Source organism: Aphelocoma coerulescens, chromosome 3 (assembly GCF_041296385.1).
Source record: "Aphelocoma coerulescens isolate FSJ_1873_10779 chromosome 3, UR_Acoe_1.0, whole genome shotgun sequence".
Classification (NCBI taxonomy): Eukaryota; Metazoa; Chordata; class Aves; order Passeriformes; family Corvidae; genus Aphelocoma; species Aphelocoma coerulescens.
The window spans coordinates 122455805-122474516 of record NC_091016.1 but is presented as its reverse complement, the minus strand read 5'-3'; the positions used below and the strand labels follow the sequence as shown (position 1 = coordinate 122474516).

Here is an 18712-nt window from a genome sequence, read left to right as displayed (position 1 = left end):
ACCTGCTTGTGGTCCCCTGTGGGGACACCAGGAACAGCTGCTCATGACCTGTTCCCAACTCAGAAACAACGGCCAGGAGGGATCATGGCACTGTAAATCCCAAGCTTTCCCATTCCTCTACATTTTTCCCCACTGTCCCTTCCCTGAGGCCACAAAAGAAGAGTCTCTTGATGGGCACATCCACTTGGAGATGGGCCAGATTTCAAGGAGGGCAAGGCCGTGGCTCCTTTTCCTTTGTCAAAAGAGAGAAAGACCATTTCCAGGTGCCTCCTGCCAAGCAGACCCCAGGCTGTGGCTGACCCCATCTTGCCCATTCCCTGGGCTCACCATGCTAATCTGAGATTTGTTAAAAAATATTTGGACAGTCGATAAGCGGAGGAATCTCCTGTTTATCAGAGGAGCCTCGGATATTTACAAGTGTAAGAACTGCAAGGAGGAGTAAGGAAGGGGAGGTCACCTCGGTGGGTGGGAGTTCATTCAGGCACAACTTGACAGTCAGCAGAAGCTGCTGCTGGACACCAGGTCGCTCTCAAAGAGGTGGCCAAGAGGCTCCCACCAGAAGATCCTCAGGGATGTCTGCATTCCTGTCTCCTGCAGAGCGGGCTGTGCACCTTCGGGATGTGGGACACGGTCCTTCAGTGTGTGTGTGGATTGTCTCTCCACTCAGCTCTGGAACAACCACGGGGCTGGATGGTTTGGGGTCTGGTGGGTTTGGTACGCTGGAGAGCTGTCAGGGCTTTTCCAGCTCCTGCCCCTTCCCAAAACACTGTTTAGCTCTGAATTAGAGGAATCCAGCTTGTTTCCAGCCATCAGTCTTCCATCCATTTCTTGTCTCCACATCTCTGCCTGTGGCCTTTGAAAGTTGTCCTCTTGTGCCCCTCCAGTGTCACCCCTTGTCACAGGGCAAGGACAGTGTCACCATGAGATGCAAAGCCTTGCTCAAGGGCATCCTATTGCAGAGCCAAGCCTGAACTCAAAGCCAGGCCCAGAATTTGCCCAACCTTCCCATCATGGCCCTCTTGCACATGATCTCAGCTGGTCCTTTGGCTGCTTCCACCTCCACCGTCCTTCAAAGCGCAGAAAACATATCCACAAAGGAAAGGAGTATTCCTGGCTGCTGGCAACGGTGTGCACCACAGACCTTGGTGTGCTGCAGGCAGAGCAGGGAGTGCTGCAGGGGAGGGACACAGTGTTCCCTTTGCCTTGACGTGAAACATTTGGCCTGGGAAGGGTTGCAGGGGAACAGTCTCGCCGTGATGTTTTGCGAAGCCGGGGAAAAACAGATTTCTTCGCCTTCTGGAAAGCCAGACTGTAGGGTGAATGTTTCCTCAGCAGTAAGTGGAGTCTTTATGTTTTCAGAGGGAAAACTGTTTGGTCCAGGCAGCCAAATGGGTACACAGCCATCCTCCCCACCATAGATGTGTCAGATAAACCTTAAAACCTTCTGGAACGGCATCAAGCCATTTCTATGAGGCTGCACAGTGATGCTTTTTGCTTGAAACCGTGTTTCTGGCTAAGTGTGGGGAATTTACCTGCTTCCCCACCTCCTGCAGATCCTCAATCACACTGGTGATGCTTTCTGTTAGTCCAGACCAGGGGAGAGTAGGGAGCCACATTCCCACAGCACCCAGCCCAGTGATGGGCACTGCTCAGACAGGCACTGTCCCACTCTCCCTGTATTTAGATCCCATTTGTCTCTTAAAGAGTGGGACCCTGGGTGAATTTCCCCCCAAATTCTGTCAGAGAGGGAACAGGAAGAGAAGAGGGAGCAGAGCGGGAAAAGCCAGTGAGCAAAACCTGTTTTTACAGAAACACCCTTGGATCCTTTAGCTCCATCCTCACTTTCTGATCCCAGCCTGTGTGCTAACCTGGTGAAATCCCCACGGATAAAGGAAAGGCTCACTGACAGCTTTCCTTTGGTTACAGAGCTCCCCCAAGCATACATTTGGGCTTTTTAAATTAGCAGTCACTCCCTGCCCATTCCTCTTTCATCTCCCCTCTTTTTTGTTTGCTGCCACCTTCCTTTCCAGTTCAGTCCTTCTCTGCCACAGTCCTGGACCAACCGGCACTTTTAACTGCTGTTATGTAACCAGAAACCTTTTGGTGGGTTTTTCCCCTTGAAACTTTGGCTTCTGGAATCATGCAATTCATGGGAACACCTCAACCCATTCCAAAGAAATAGAAGATGTGACTTTCAGCTCCTCTAGCTCCAGCAAAATGCTGGCTAAAAGGACCCCAAAAGGCTTGAAGAGTAGGAAGGATTTCCAAACTGCCACTTTTTAATGGAAACAATTTTGGGATTTGGGACAAAGCGGCTGAGAATGGCAAACCCTGTTTCCCCTACCATGCTGTTGTGGCTGTCTATTGGAGCAGAAGGTGAGGGTGTCCTGGGTGGGATTCCACGGTGTCCATGTCCTTTGCCTCAGCTGCGAGTGCCCCTGAGAGTCCATTTGGGATTTGTGTATACACAGGATCGTGGCTCTCACCTCTTACCATAACAAATTGTTTTAGGAAACTGCTTCTCTGCTGGGAAAACTGCTCTCAGGCTCTGTTTAGAGCCTGTAAGTGGCCTGGCTGTGTTTGAAGAACAGTTTCTCCTTTGCTGAGTTGCTTCATTGGGTTGAGAAGATACTTCTGCAGGGGGAACTGTTGATATCAAATATCTCTCCAGCTGTAAACAAAACTCCAGTGCTGTATTAATGGAAGTCTCTTTCCATCCAGAGAGGGTGAAGGCAGGAGGGGGCTGGAGGGACGTAGAAGACAACCTGGTTGTTTCTCATGCAGGAGGGTCTGACCCAAACCAGGGTAGGGAGGGCTCTTTGTCCCCTTCCATGGGCTGGTTTGGTAAGAGAAATTTATAAATCGGATGCTGGCTCTGAACTGAAGGATTAAAAATATTTCCTTTTTCTGTTATCATTCCTCAGTGTCCTGATCCGTGAGGTTTATGCACTCAAGATGATCTCTCCAATGTGAACAGATTTAATCACAGAATCCCAGAATGATTTAGGTTGGAAGGGACTTTAGGGATCACCCCATTCCAACACCCTGCCATGGGCAGGGACACCTCCCACCAGACCAGGTTGCTCCAAGCCCTGTTCAACCTGGCCTTGGACACTTCCAGGGATGGGTTGCTAAAGAAAAGCCCAAAGGTCTGGACCTAGGAATGGAAGTAGTGCCAGGCTGGCAGAGTTGGGGTTTGCAGAGATGGTGGGAAGAAGTCACTTCAAGCCACTCTCCAGGCTCAAGCCTTGGGTAGAGTTGCAAGTGGGTGTCTGGTTCTCCTGTTTGGGAAGGCAAAATTCCTCAGACTTTTGGTGAGCCAGAGGTACTGGAGATGTGGGCTGGCTGGGGGGGCTCCGGTCTGCTTTCCTCTTGATCCCAGCAGTGTCTGTACAGGCCGATCTCAGTGGATGTGAAGGACTCCTCCCAATGACCAAGTGTCACAAAAGGCCACATCCAAGAATTCTTTTTTCCCTACCAGACCCCCGTGCCCCGCTTAGGAGTCACTCCTGGCTCCCTGGGGACTGGATGTCCCATTGTGGAAAGTGTTTCTGACATGAGTGTGCTCAAGGCCTCACCCAAGATTAGGAGGCTGTTGTGCAACACACAAGTGACATTTCCTGCCCTGGGAACCTTGCAGTGCTCATAAACAGTAGATGTGAGGGGAAAAATCTTGTTTTACACAGCAAGCTGATGATGACCAGGATAGGGATGGAATACAATCCATCCTCTCCGCTGGTCATTCACTGAGTTTTCATGACCTGCTTTCAAGTGAGAAGCTCCTTCATTGACTAAAGGCAGGGTTTTATGAAGAATTAAGTAGAAGGCCATCAGGATTAGTCAACACCAGGGACCCAGCCCATAAAAAGGACCGAGTGATCCCAAGATACAAGATAAGGGCTCGGCAAAGGCACGTGGGGAAGCTGAACATTCACAGAGGAAGATGAGGCCACACAGCACACACGAGGCTCCCCCAGCCATAGGCTGATGTCCTTCTCAGCCTGATCAGCAAATCCTTCCCTCAACCCTGTCCCAGTGCTGGCTGTACCTGGCTTCAGGAGAGGGAGTAAATCTTTCCAGCAGAAAGGCCATTACAGAGGTCACCGGATGGACCCATAAATCTCCATTATCAGGCAGCGGCTCCTGTGCCACAGAACGGAAATCATTGCCCTGAGTGTGACTGGGGGAGCCTTTCCTTCCCCCCTCATTGTTCAGGGCCCTCCGGGAGCCGCTCGGGCCATTTGCTGCCTGAATAAACGTTTCCTTTCCCGGCTGCAAAGTACAAGGAATAAGTGTCAGGGGATCTCATAATGCCAGGATTTAGAGCTTCAGCCCTGAGCCAGAAGCCAAGAAAACACTTTGCTGCTTTTTCCTGGGGAGTCTCCTTAATCCCCATTATTAATAAGAGTGACAAATTAAACAATTAGTGCACTTGAAGCCTGGTGGCCTCCATGCCCAATATAGCTGAGCCTGATGGTGGTCCCAGCTCCCGTGGGCTCTGAGCCCTGGGAACATTCAGGTTTCCTGGGTCCTGGACACCCACCCACATCAAACTGCACAGGCTGCAAGTCTTCAGGTGATACTTTCTCATTATTTTGCAGATCTTCAGGGTTTTTGAGAGTGGGAGGGATGTGTGGCCAGAAGGACAGCTCAGAAAGCTCCCCTCGGCAGCTTCATCCTGGAGTTTAGTGATGCTGGGAAATTATATATATATATATATATATATACACACACATATATATATATATATATATATATACAAAATAATAATTACAAAAATATAATTTCTTCTAGAAAGAAATCCAATCCCTTGTTTCCCCACTTTCTTAGGGCCCAAACACCCTTTGTGCAATAAATGACATGCCCCAAGCCTCTATCATCATCTCTATGCCCACATCCAGCAGTGTCCAAGACACCTCCTGTGCCATCCCAAAGCATTCTTTGAAGCAGGTGAGGATATTTCTCCTCCAGGCGATATCTCCTGAGGTCAAAGAGCTCTCCCTACTCTGACAGGGCTGCAGGAATGGTTTTAATGAGGTTGCACTCTGCGGATGTCATCTGACTCAGCACTGGGTGGTACCCAGAGGGGACACACCCATCTGATATGGGCTCTGATTAGGGAGAGCCACCCATTGCGTGGGGCCTCGGTGTCCCCTGGGAACAAAGTCTGTCCCTTCCCCTCTCAAACGCCAATGATTCCTCTTTATGAATGTCCACAAGGATCACCTTTGCCTGCAGCTGAGAGGCGAAAGTCTCACAAATGTTATTGCCATGGAAGCAGAAGGGGACTTTTGGAAACTTCAACCAGTGAAAGTTTGAATGGGGCTTGGAGCAACCTGGGATAGTTTAAGGTGTCCCTGCCCATGTCAGGGGGTTGGAATGAGATGGGCTTTAAGGTCTCTTTCGACCCAAACCATTCCATGATTCTATAAAAGTCCCTCAAGAGAGACGCTCAAGTCCAAATCCCATGGAAACTGGCCCCAAAACCCAACCCAAAGGCACCAAAGAAATAGGGAAGAATATCAGCCAAATGCAGATGGAAAAGGAGAGCAGGTCTCAAGACAGGTTTGCACTCGTCTTTTGGATGTTGATGAGAAACCAACACTTTAAATATTGCGGGCACTGGAGTTGAGTGTCCCACTCTTGGGAAATAACAATCAGCATTTCACAACAAATTATTTATTGCCAGAAAATAGGAGACTTACATTCTTCTAAAACCAAAAATATATCCATACCTGACATTTTTTTGAGGGACCTTCTTATTCAAGAGCTAGTCCAAGGCTTAACATTTCTGAGGGACTGTTAGGAATTTTCTCCTTTGTCTTTGATCAAAAACTTTTATATTTTGGTTTCCTGATGGAAAAACCTCCAAGAAAGATTGTATTTTGTAATTAGTCACAGGCAAAACTCAAATCATTCAAGTTTTAACTTTTACATTTTGATTACCTCTGCTCTGCTAAATGCTCCCTGGATTATGTCCACAACTCTGTACTGAATTATTTTCGAAGAAGAAGGGATGTTTTACAGGACAAAAATTACTGTGAAAATACTTGGGCTTTTTCTTTGGAAAATTATAATCAAAAACCTCAACAACTTCTAAGATGAAAAAAACCCCAGTGAAATGTTTTCCTTTCTTGAGATTTTTCAAGGAAACAAGTTCTTTCCTGACCAGCTGTTCCAATCCCTTCTCTTTTCAAAGGAAGTTTATTTGATCTAGATTTTGGCTGTGACTCAATTGTCATTTTAAGGGGGAAAGTGAGGGTTATGGTATCACTGAATCCGTGTGGACAAAAATTGCCTGGAGGGATTCCCATCTTTTCAAAACCACCAGAATTTCTCCAGGGTAATGAGATTTTCCTAAACTGCTGGGAAGATACTGGATTCCTGCTTTTCTGGCTCCAGAGCTGCTTGGGTACAATAAATTACTGCTTTCTACCATTTCCTCGTGGGCACACGGTGTAATCTCCTGCCATTTTTAGCCTGATTTTCTAGGGAGAATTAGGCTCACGTGAATATTTTTCTCTGTCTCTGTTTACTGGCGCCACTTCATTAAATTTTTTGTCCTTTGGCCGCTTCACAGTTATGCAGTTTCCTGCAGATTTTCCAAAAATAGTCTGGGGAAAAGAGAAAATAAGGCCACGTCTGAACATAACCCTTGCTAGACATCAGAGAATCCACATGGGATTGAGGCACAGCTCGGCAAGAAGCCAAATTTTGTTGGTTTGCTCCTTGGGGAGCAATTGTCTTTGAGCAGGAAGCTGAGATTTTCATGTAAAAAGCAGGTGGACAAGCAAAAAATATAGTGAAGTTCTTGGCTTCTGGAAGGCTTTGTATGGGACAGGGAGTGAGCAGTGTCTTTCCAAAGGATGATGCAGTCGAGCTGTGTTGTGCTGACCTTTCCACCTCCTGGTCCTGCCACAGCCAGAGGGACTGGACTGGCCCAGCCCAGGGCAGTTCGTAGAATCCCAGAATGGTTTGAGTTGGAAGGGACCTTAAAGTTCATCTCATTCCAACCCCCTGCCATGGGCAGGGACACCTTCCACTGTCCCAGGTTGCTCCAAGGCCAACCTGGCCTTGGACACTTCCAGGGATGGAGCAGCCACAGCTTCTCTGGGCACCCTGTGCCAGGGCCTCACTACCCTCACAGGGAAGAATTCCTTCCTAATATCTGATCTAAACCTGCCCTCTGTCAGTTTAAACCCATTCCCCCTTGTCCTGTCACTCCATGCCCAATTGTCCTCCCCCTCACAGCCCAGCTGCAGCCGAGCCCCAGTGCAGGAGGTACCAGGGAGGCAGTGGGTGAATGCAGCAAGCCCTGGAGTGTGGCATCAAGCACGATGCAGACTTCCATCAAAAGCTGAGCCTCTGACACACATAAATTCCCAACAATCCCTGTTATCTGTCAGCCTGAGCTGGGGTTAGAATCCCAGAACCATGGAATGGTTTGGGTTGCAAGGGACCTTAAAGACCATCCATTTCCAACCCCCTTCCATGGGCAGGGAACCTTCCCACTTTACATGTGGATTCCTGTAATCAGGAGATGTTTCCCGTGCAGAGAATGGGGTGAAGGCACACGAACCTCCTCTCCCTTGGCTCTCCGCAGCCATTCCCCCAGCAGAGGGGCTGGGTGAGGAGCATTCCCATGGCGAGCAGGGCACATGGAATGGTTTTCCTTGCCCAGCTGAGATGCAGCTGCCTGATCTCTGGGCAGTTCTCCTCTGTGGGGTTTGTGTTTATCCATGATCTCAGGAATCTGCCCTCATTGTAAACAGGGCTGTTCGCCTGCCCCAATCTGCTTGCCCTGGCCATGGTCAATCTCAAAAATTGGATAATGTCAGAGCACAAGGGATGGTTTCTCTTTCTGTCTCCTGGTATCTGTATCCCTGCTGCCACAGAAGTCCTGCAGCCATGGCAGGGAAAGGAGTCGCTCTTCCCAATAATCCCTGGGGGCTTCCTAGGGGAAGGAAGAGCTGTTTCTTGCAACCTATAAAATCTGAATGTGATTTCTTGAAATGTCCCTTCTGGGCTAAACTGAGAACCAGAGCAGCAATTAAATGTACAGCCACCTAACTAACTGAGTCTCTTCCCTTCTCTCCCATCCTGGCAGCAGAATTTTTTGACGATTATTCCGAGGGGCGAGAATGTGTCAACTGTGGGGCCATGTCCACCCCGCTGTGGAGGAGGGACGGCACGGGGCACTACCTCTGCAATGCCTGTGGGCTCTACCACAAGATGAACGGCATCAACCGGCCCCTGTTCAAACCCCAGAGGAGGCTGGTAAGTCAAGATAACACACCTGGGGTGAGGAGGAGGCAAAGAGACCTCAGCCAGCTGGAGATGCCAGGGGTGCTTCAACTCCATCTGCCCAGCTGAGATCCAGATTTTCAAAACAAGACAGATTTTCTCATGCTTGGGACACTCCAAGACCTTGTACTGCCCAGAGCAGTCCTCCAGAGGCTCAGCCAGGCAGTGGAAGGGGCTGACAGACACAGGGTGATTTTGGGATTTGTGGTGTTGATTCAGCAAAAGCCAGTCTTTGCTTTAGTATCCTGCAGGCATTTCAGGAGGAATGGCAACTCTCCCCAGTTCCAGGACAGTACCAGTCCATCTTCTCTTACCCACAGGGGTCCCTGGTCACTGCTGGGTGACCCCCTCACTTCATGGTGACTCTTCTGGATACCTTTTTTGGATACTCTGCTCCCAGATCCGTTGGGTGAGGTGAAGCCCCCACTGCAGGTCAGGTCAGGGCATCCCAAAACCTGTGGGGTCAGGGTGGGGTACGCACAAGGAACCTGGGGGACAGGAACTGGATTGTTCAGCCTGGAAAAGAGAAGGCTTTGGGTTGACCTAATTGCAGCTTTCCTGAAGGAAGCCTACAGGAAAGATGGGGAGACTATTTCCAAGAGTGACAGGACAAGGGGGAATGGTTTCAAACTGACAGAGGGCAGGGTTAGATGGGATATTGGGAAGGAATTGTTCCCTCTGAGGGTGGGGAGGCCCTGGCACAGGTTGCCCAGAGAAGCTGTGGCTGCCCCTGGATCCCTGGAAGTGCCCAAGGCCAGGCTGGATAAGGCCTTGAGCAACCTGGGCTAGTGAAGGTGGTTGGGACTAGATGAGCTCTAAGGTCCCTTCTTAACATCTTAAAATCCTCCGATTCTACAACATCCTACGACTCCATAACGTTCCACGACCGTGAACCCAAGCTAAAAAGCAGCCACCAAGCCACCCCCGAGAGCCAGGTTTCCGCACTCCTTGCTTCCCACGAGGCTCCATCCGCACCCTGCCCTGCCCTTTGCATCGCCCAGCCCGGTCTGTGCCCGAACACAGCGAGTGCCAAACGCAGCCTGAGCGCTGCCAGCAGCCACGGGCACCCAGCGCCCTCTTGTGAAACGCCTTTCCGGACACCGACTGATCCCGGCAGGATCTCACCCCGGCTCCCAGGACCTTCCCTCTCTCCTTTACCGGCCTCTAAAGCCTCAGCTTTGAAGGATGCTGGGAAGAGTCAGGCAGCTGTGGAGGACGTGGCTTTTTCTTCCTCCACCTCCCACTCTGCTTCCAAGATCAAAGCTTGTATTTTATATGGCTTCAAGCCCGTTGCTTTCTCCTCTGGCCTTCTGAGCCTGACTAAACGAGTTCACCCAGAAAGGGAACTTCGGGTCTGCTCCCTGCACTAATTCAGTAGTGAGAATTCCTATTAATTATCCCTCTTTATCAAGAGGAGGAAAATGCTGCCGGAAGGTTCTTCTTTTTTTTTTTTTATCTTCCCCTCAAGCTCCTTGAGCAACATAGCACAAAGGAACATGTAACATTTATGGCATTGGTAACATTTTCTTGGGATAGCCAGGAAGGTGAAGGGCTTGGGAGCTGGAAAAGTCAGGATGGTCTGAGATCCAGACACCTTAGTGTAGGTGTGTACACGTGCAGGGGGGTCTCTAAGCTGCCACCAGACCTGCTGGAGATCTGGGGATCTGTTCGGGTGATGTGGGATTCTGGAGAAGGAGGCTCAGGGGGCACCTTCTCACGCTCCACAACTCCCTGACAGAAGGTTCAACCAGGGGGGGATTGGACACTGCTCCCAGGGAACAAGGGACAGGACAAGAGGAAATGGCCTCAAGCTGTGCCAGGGGAGGTCCAGGTCAGACATCAAGAAGAATTTAGGTGGTCAGGCATTGGAATTGGCTGCCTGGGGAGGTGGTGGAATCCCCATCTCCAAAGGTGTCCAGAGGTGGATGTGACACTCACTGCTCTGGTCTGGTTGACAAGGTGGGGATCGGTCTCATGTTGGATTGGGTGATCTTGGAGGTCCTTCCCAACCTTAATGATTCTATTTCATGTCTCTGGCACCATCTGAGATGCCTCAGGACACCTGGGACCTCCTGGAGGCTGTGGAAAGGCAAGTGGGGCAGAAAGAGGTAGCTGGACAACTGCAAAGGGGCGAAAAGAGAGGCAGGAGCAGAGGGGGAACCCTGAGGCGTGCTGGAGCAAGCTGGTTGGAATCTGGAGCGCTGCTGGGGAGGGCACTGCAGGGCTGACGTGTTTCCTTGCTCCGCTGTCCCCACAGTCAGCGTCCCGCCGCGTCGGCCTCTCCTGTGCCAACTGCCACACGACGACCACCACGCTCTGGCGCAGGAACGCCGAGGGAGAGCCCGTCTGCAACGCCTGCGGACTCTACATGAAGCTCCACGGGGTAAATCCTTGCTGTGGGAGGGTGGCACCAGGCTGGGGGCTGGGATCCTTGCACACCTCTGTGCTCTCCTGGAGCTGGTTTTCCTGCTGTCCCTTTGGTTTAGTCCCCCTCAAGGTTACATCATGTTTATACCTGCAAGGGGGGGTGCACACTGGGTATTTCTCACTTACTAATTAGGTCCCATTTGCAAATAAGTCTTAAAACCTAACAAAACGAGGCCCAGATTCTTTCCACATAAATGCAGGCACTTTAGTTAAAAAGGGAAGTCAGAAGCACAAGGAAGGGCTGAGATCCTTCACATGAGCTGATCCCAGATCCCAGCTAAGGCTTGGCTGTAGACTTGTCAGGGACTGATGGGTGACTTTTCTTGTACAGGTGTCCAGATAGTCTCTTCCTGCCAGTGGTGGCTTCATGTATTGATGTCACGCCTGATATATCTAGAAGAGTCCTGCTGGAGTCCAAAGCATGGCAGGAATTCAGGATGTGAATCTCCAGCTTTTCTCCCATCACTCAGTGGCAATGGGGCCACCCCCATGGCAGAGACAGAAGCCCTCAACACCCTGGTGATTGCTCAGTGGCAGCCCCCTGTTCTGTTCCTCATGGCACTGGCATCCCTGCCCATGGCAGAAGGGTTAGAACTAAACGATCTTTAAGGTCCCTTCCAACCCAAACCATTCCTGGTTCTGTGATTGCTGCTCCTAGGGTTTTTATATACCGTTAGATATGGAAAAAAACAACCCATATGAGGCAATAAATAATTGCTTTACATTTTGCATTTCTTGCTTGAACAGTTTGTGCCTGACTAAAGATGCTCTCGGTGATGTCCAGTGCTTGAGAGTAGATGACAGAATATTCAGCAGGGTCCGGTCAAAACTGGAAGTTATGGTGGATCAGGGGAAGTCTCACCTAACCCAAAAATTCTTCCTAGAAATCCCAGTGTCTTTCTGACCACCTCTGTGGGATGGGCTCCTAAGGGAGGTCATCCCACATAGGTTTGGTGCCTTTTGAAAAAGCAGGTATAAGCCAGACAGATATTTCTGGTCTGAGTTAAACAGGAAAGTCAATCAGATGAGCTGGTCTTCCCTTCTGGCCCTAAACCACTCAGAACCATGGTGTGAACTTTCTTCCTATTCCCATTTGGATGCACATCTTGAATCTCTCTTGACCAGGGAATTTGGGCTCCATCTTGATGTTGCTTTCAATTAAACTAGCTCGACCACAAGTTAGAACTGGAATCATGTTCTCTTAGATGACCTTAAGGACATTCAGAAACCAATGTGCTTTTCTATTTGTATCCACAGGTCCCAAGGCCTTTAGCCATGAGAAAAGAGGGAATTCAGACGAGGAAACGCAAGCCTAAGAACCTTAACAAAACAAAGGCACAAGCAGGTAACTGTTGAATGGAGGAATTTATTTTATGATGTGTATTTTTGTGTGCACTTGTGTTTTTGACCACAGTCAGAGACCCAGTGACAAAACAGGCCAGTTTTCAAAAAAATGGGGGATGCCTAAATACCTGAATATCCTTCCAACTATTTTTAAATTTATTTTTACCACACTAACTTCTGGGTGGGTGGGCAGAGCTCTGTGCTGAAAGCTCTTTGGAAAGAGCCTGTTTTACCCTCTGGTTTCTCCCAGGCCCATCCAGCAGCGAGAGTCTTACCCCGACCACCAGCTCCACCAGCAGCAGCAGCAGCAGCACCACGACCACCGAGGAAATGCGCCCCATCAAAACAGAACCCGGGCTCTCATCTCACTACGGGCACCCCAGCCCCGTTTCTCAGGTACGGAGAGGAGGTGCTGGCAGAGTAAAATAAAATGGGAAATAGGATGGAAGACACGGGGAGAACATCCTCAAAACCTTAATTAGGTACTTAAAGATAAGCACCTGGAGGAAGGCTGCAGGAAAGATGGAGAGAAACTATTTGCAAGGGCCTGGAGTGTTAGGACAAAGGGGGATGGCTTCAAACTGACAAAGAGCAGGTTTAGATTGGATATTAGGAAGAAAATTCTTCCCTGTGAGGGTGGGGAGGCCCTGGCACAGGTTGCCCAGAGAAGCTGTGGCTGCCCCTGGATCCCTGGAAGTGTCCAAGGCCAGGTTGGATGGGGCTTGGAGCAGCCTGGGGCAGTGGAAAGCGTCCCTGCCCATGGCAGGGAGTTGGAACAAGATGATCTTTAAGGTCTCTTCAAACCCAAATCATTGTGTTTCTAGAATTAGAAGGAAAAGCAGAGAGCAGGAAAGAACCTGCCCAAAGTATCCCATGTTTGCTGCAATCTCCAGCCCTGCACCAAATCCAGACGCATTTTTACAACAGCACCAGCTCACATGAAAGGGATTCACACGGTCCTCTAAGGTTTGAAGCTTTTTTCACAGCATTCTCCTTTTTCCATAGGCATTCTCAGTCTCTGCCATGTCTGGACATGGATCATCCATCCACCCTGCGATCTCAGCTCTGAAGCTTTCCCCGCAGGCTTACCAGTCAGCCATGAGCCAGTCTCCCCAAACCAGCTCCAAACAGGACTCCTGGAACAGCCTGGTGCTGGCTGAGAACCACGGGGACATCATAACTGCATAACCTGGCCCTTTCCCTATGAACTCCAGGCTGATCCGCTCGAGAGATGAAGAAGATGCCACGTAATCATCAAGTCATTGTTGTCTCCCACCTCCCCTGCTCTCCTGCCTTCTCTCCCCTTGTGAGATGTTCCATCAGCGAGGTAAAGAGAACTTATCCGAGGTGTAGGGGAGCTCTCATGAAATGAACAGAGAAGACTCAAATCTCAAAGTAACTCAAGGATTTGAAGCCTTTTCTCCCCACTTTAAATGAGCCTCTCTGATTGTCACCACTTACTATGAAACAGCCAGAAACACAGAGATGGACACAGTTCTTGAGTTTTATTTAACAATATCTGGCATTTAAGACTCAGACAATGGTGGAGCAGAGACACTTCTTCTGTCGCCACCCATTCTTTTCCTGAACAGAAGAAAATGCCACCGTCTTCTCATGAGCCAAATTCAGTGATCTTCCACCAAACAGAGCCAGTTCCAGCACAGTTTGCTGAACAGACTTCACTAGAGATTCTTTAGTGGCTTTAGTGGATTTGAAATGATGTAGGGCAGAGAAAAAAAGAGACATCCCCCTTCCTCCTCAGCTCACACATGTAGAGCATTGTCTTCGTTTTCCTAGTTGGTCTGGAAAGCTCATGAATGTCCGTATTTAATAGTAACTCCTTTCCTATTTATCACTACAAAATCGTGGGACTGTGTTTCCAAAAGGTTGTTGGCTAAGCCTGGAGTAGGTCTGTCCAAAGTCAAAGAGGGATTTTTGGAAGAAGGAACCTTCTGGAAGAAAGTAGATGAGACCCATGCTGGTCACCAAATCCTGGAGGAAATGGCTGGGCTCTTCACTGATGGATAGCGACAAGACAGGCTTAGAGATAATTCAGGAGCACAGCAAGTGAAAGATGCTCTTCTAACGCTGCTGTGTCATTGCTTTTCAGACAGATAATTTAATTATTTTGCCTATTTTCATGTTGGTTTGGATGCCACTGATGAAATCTGACGGTCACTTTTTTTTGGCTGTACTGTGAGTGCCCACTGTCCCCCTAACAGCTGGCTTGTGACCATTTCCCACATCTAATCCTTTAGGATTTCACTTTTTGCAACAAGCAGTGGCTTCAGCCCCTACTGGAGGTGGCAGGGGCCGTTTTCTTTACCAAGCATGTGCACAGACTTGCTTGCCTGCAAGAGAAGCACAACTCCATTAAACAAGACTCATCTGTTTGCTTGCCCATAAGGCTCTCAGCTACCGGGGAATCCTGGCAAATGGAGTTGGAAGAGATGCTAAGAGCCCGCTGGGATCAGTCCTGCCTAATCCAGCCCTGACTGCTCTGTCTCTGGCTTAACAAACTCAAACTCCAGCACTGCAGACGCCACAGCTCCCCTGGGCAGTCCAAGTGCTTCACCAGATGCTTCCCATGACGTTTGCATCAACATTTCCAAGGAAGGACAGCTTTGCCTGTCCACGCAGAGAATTTCTGGGAGACCTCATCCTGCAAGATTCTTCACTCTTGTTTCTGTCTGCTCCCAAGCTCTGTGACCCTTCCTGCCTTCCCAGATCCTCTCTTTTCCTCCCTGCATCCAGAACTCGAGTACTGAACTATCAAGTGAAAAATCTCTAAGGGGGATTGTGCATCCCTCCCAAATGTGCCACCCTCTGTCTCCTACTGTTCAACATTCCCACAAGGAGTGTTTTTCCACACAAACACTAAGGCACATGGCTTGGTGAAGAGAAGAGCCATGGACAGGTTTGAAGCAAAAGAACGGCATTGTGTTGTCTTTGTCTGAACTCAGCCTTTCCCTCCTGGTGGTGTAAAAGCTTCTCTAAGGAGAAGGATTCAACTGGACTGGTCATAACTGGAGAGTCCTGGACCCTCTCACATTCCCCGTTCTCTCCATAGCTCAGATTTGCAGGGTTTTGGAGGGGTGATAGAGCCTCCACACTCCCTAGAGAAAACACCATGGCAATGATGCCATGGGAACGGCTGGATGGTGTCTGCACCAGTTCCCACTCTAGTCTTGCAGAGCTAATGCAGTGTTTATGCAGCCTCATTAGTGCTAATTACAGGTGAGGGAAAGACATTAATGAAACATGAATAAATAAAATTCTGTGATTCTGTTCAGACCTGCTAGGCTTCAGAGAAGAGGCCAGAAATAGCACTGAAAAATACAAATTTGAGGTGAAAACACAAAGGTGTTTCTCCATTGGCAGGAAGATCTTTACCCAAACTCTTCCTTCAAGTAAATCCCTTTGTAAATGGCAGTAGAGCTCTCCTGGGATCTGGCTGTGAATCCCTGACCATAACACAGCAACCTGCACCACAAAATCCCCCTTGGCTCATGCCAACTTTTGAGATATCCACAACTACCCTGGAAAGCCCAAGAGGGAGTAGAGGCTCCTAGAGAGGAGCTAAAGTCCAGACCAACAAGACCTCCCATTTCTCTTTCCATCTGGAGGCTCACAGTGGTTCTGTCCACCTTCCCTTGTTGCTGTGTTCCTCCTCCTTCCCTCAAAGCCAAATTCCCCAGTGGAATTTTTCTCCCACCCTTAAAACCCACTCAGAGATGCCAGAAAGGGCTCTGCTTGTAATGCCAGAGGGAAAAATCCCTGCAGAACATAAGTCTGCCTTATGCCCACTGGGTAGATATTTATAAACTGGTTTTTAGCCTTCCTCAAAGCCTGAGAAACAATTCTTGAAACAGAGTGAGGAGCATTTACAAGTCCCTGCTAACAGAACAAGAAGTCTGCTTTCAAAAGGTGAAGCTTTGGGGGCCATGAGGGCAGCTTTAGGGGTAGAGGACAACTCTTTAGGGGTAGAAATTAGCTCTTTTGTCCCTGCTTTTGCACCAGAAGCAGAAGTTTGGATACACCAGGTCCTGTGGTTCTTTTCAATCACCCAAAACTGTTATAGAGCTGTTGTTGGCCCAGGGGAATTCGTCTTTTTCAGGCCAATGCTGACACCAAGATGGTGACACCTCAGATGCAGCATCACCATTTCAGGTGGGGTACAAACACACCATAATTGATGGGTCCCCTTCTTCTAATGATCAAATAACAGAATAATTCAAATCAGAAGGGATGAGATCAGGTTTCCCAGGGCCCTATTCAGGCAACTTTTGAATATTCCTAAGAATGGAAATCCCACCACCTCTCTGGGCTCCTGTTCCAGTGTTTGACCACCCTCATGCTGGGATTTTTTCCAAGAATCACTGGCAAATTAATTGCTCAGACTGGGGGATTCCCATGTAATGAGTCATTGTGGGAGGCTGAACGTGGTCTCCAAGCCCAGGAATCACTCAGAGCCACGTCTTGCAGGGGCTGGAGTGGACAATGCGGGATGGCAAACTCCAGAAGTGACAGACAAAGGGATACTCACAGGACAAGAGGATTAAAGTGCCACCACTTGCAGGACACTCAGCTCCTTCTAGCACGAGGGGCCACTTACAAAATTCCAGGTTCCCCCGTGATGGGGGAGGCAGTTAGAACCTGCTTTGGTAATGAATTAGATACAATTATTAGAGACCCGTTAAGGCAAAGTAATTATTAGCTTCATAATTGCTTTTATTGCTGGAGAACCCAGCGAGATCCATACCAGGTCCTACACAAATACAGGACCGAGAATTAATCCTTCCCTGAGAAGCAGGGAAGGGCCCATTCCTGCAAAACACCTCAGCACGTATGAAAACACATTTGTGGGATTTGTTCCCCTCAAGATCATCCCTAATCATGAAAATTTTGATGCTGAAGGGTTTGCAACACAAGGTTTGGTTGTGTCAGACCACACCTTGGCAATGGCTCAGTGGCCACCAAAAAGAGATGGGCATATGAGAACCAGGACAGGGAGCCAAGAAAGGTCATTTAACCACTTCTAAGTGTCTTTGCTCCTTGTGGAAGTGCAATATCTTGATTCACTTCAGCTATTCTTTGTAAACTGATCAGACAAGATCCACAGATCACTTGCAATCTTACGGGCTTGGATGGAGAGGGTGCAATCAGGAGGAGCTCAGGAATATTGCAAGGGAGCTTTAAAACCAATCAACAACTCTCAATGTAACACTGAAGCTGTGACTATGTCAGGGGTGGTGTTTTGTTTTGCCTTTTTTTTTTTTCTTCTCCCCATGTATAAAGTTTGAAGCTTCCCAGGTCATCTGGGAAGGTCTCATGGAAACAGACACTTATTTGTAAGGGGGAGAGGGAAACCAACCAACTGAACAAGCTGTAATTATTTAAAGATGTAAAAAAATATCTATTATGAAGTAGTATGGCTACCAATCCACGTAACTTCTACACCTTTAGAACTAATGGAAATAAAACAATGATAATAAAACCAGAAGGTTTCTGCCTGACTCTGTCTACCCTCGTGGGCTTCTTGGAGAGGGCTGGGGGTAAATGATGAAATATTGAAAATATATGAAATGCACCTGGAGAAGAAATGGTGTAGTGGGTCCTGTCCCAGGGAGCTCACAATGAAAGAATTACAGAGTAATTTTAAGTCAAAAAGGACAAAATCAGGTTTCTCAGAGTCCTGTTCAGTCAAGTTTTGAATACACCCAAGGATGGAAATCCTACCACCTCTCTGGGCTCCTGTTCCAGTGTCTGACCCCCCCCCCCCCCATGGTAGAAATGTTTTTACAAATCATGGAATGTTAAGGGGTTGGAAGAGACCTTAAAGCTCATCTCATTCAACACCCTGCCATGGGCAGGCACACCTTCCACTTGGCCAGGTTGCTCAAGGCCTTATCCAACCTGGCCTTGGACACTTCCAGGGATGGGGCAGCCACAGCCACCCTGGGCAGCCAGTGCCAGGGCCTCCTCACCCTCAAAGTTAATAATTTATTTCCAGTATCTAACCTAAATTTCCCGTCTTTCAACTTGTACCATTACTCCTTGTCCTACATAAATGTCTAATATAATAAATATTAGATAATTAACGAGAGCTAAAATCTTTGGTAAATTAATTGCCTAGACCTGGGGATTCCCATGCAATGAGTCAGTGCAGGAGACTGAATGTCGTCACCAAGCCCCAGAGCCTACAGAGCCTTTATGTAGGATTTGGGATGGCCAATACAGGACGACAAACTCAGAGGTGACAGACCCAGCAGTGATGCAACTCAAAGCCAGGCTGGACAGGGCTTGGAGCAACCTGGGATAGTGGAAGGTGTCCCTACCCATGGCAGGGAGGTGGAACTGGATGATCTCTAAGGTCCCTTCCAACCCAAACCAGTCTGTGACTACAGTTTTAATACAAATGCGGAAAAGCCCCAGTACTGGTAACACCCCTAACACAGCAGAGAGGGGAAAAGCCCTTGGGGGCACTTAAAAACCGTCATGATTTAATGGTCTTCTCACCGAGTTTTACTTAGTAGGCCTAGTTCAGCCTGAATGCTTCCAGCTGGACTCAGAGACAACACCCTCAAGCCAAAATCAGGTTGTCAGCAAGGGCTGTGCCCCTACACAGTGGGAGGTG

At 48.8% G+C, this 18712-nt stretch overlaps 1 protein-coding gene across 4 annotated transcripts in view; it reads left to right on the top strand.

Moving 5' to 3' along the window:
- The window catches only part of GATA4 (GATA binding protein 4), a 30451-nt gene extending 12879 nt beyond the window's left edge, over nucleotides 1–17572 (top strand). For 3 of the 4 annotated variants that reach the window (XM_069011842.1, XM_069011841.1, XM_069011839.1), the window contains 5 exons: nucleotides 8108–8277; nucleotides 10562–10687; nucleotides 11989–12076; nucleotides 12326–12471; nucleotides 13081–17572. In XM_069011842.1, the coding sequence (XP_068867943.1) occupies nucleotides 8108–8277; nucleotides 10562–10687; nucleotides 11989–12076; nucleotides 12326–12471; nucleotides 13081–13263 (713 nt within the window). In that variant the 3' untranslated portion in view covers nucleotides 13264–17572. The remainder of the gene's footprint in view (nucleotides 1–8107; nucleotides 8278–10561; nucleotides 10688–11988; nucleotides 12077–12325; nucleotides 12472–13080) is intronic. The other variant, XM_069011840.1, reaches the window with a different exon arrangement.
- Nucleotides 17573–18712: the final 1140 nt, after the last annotated feature.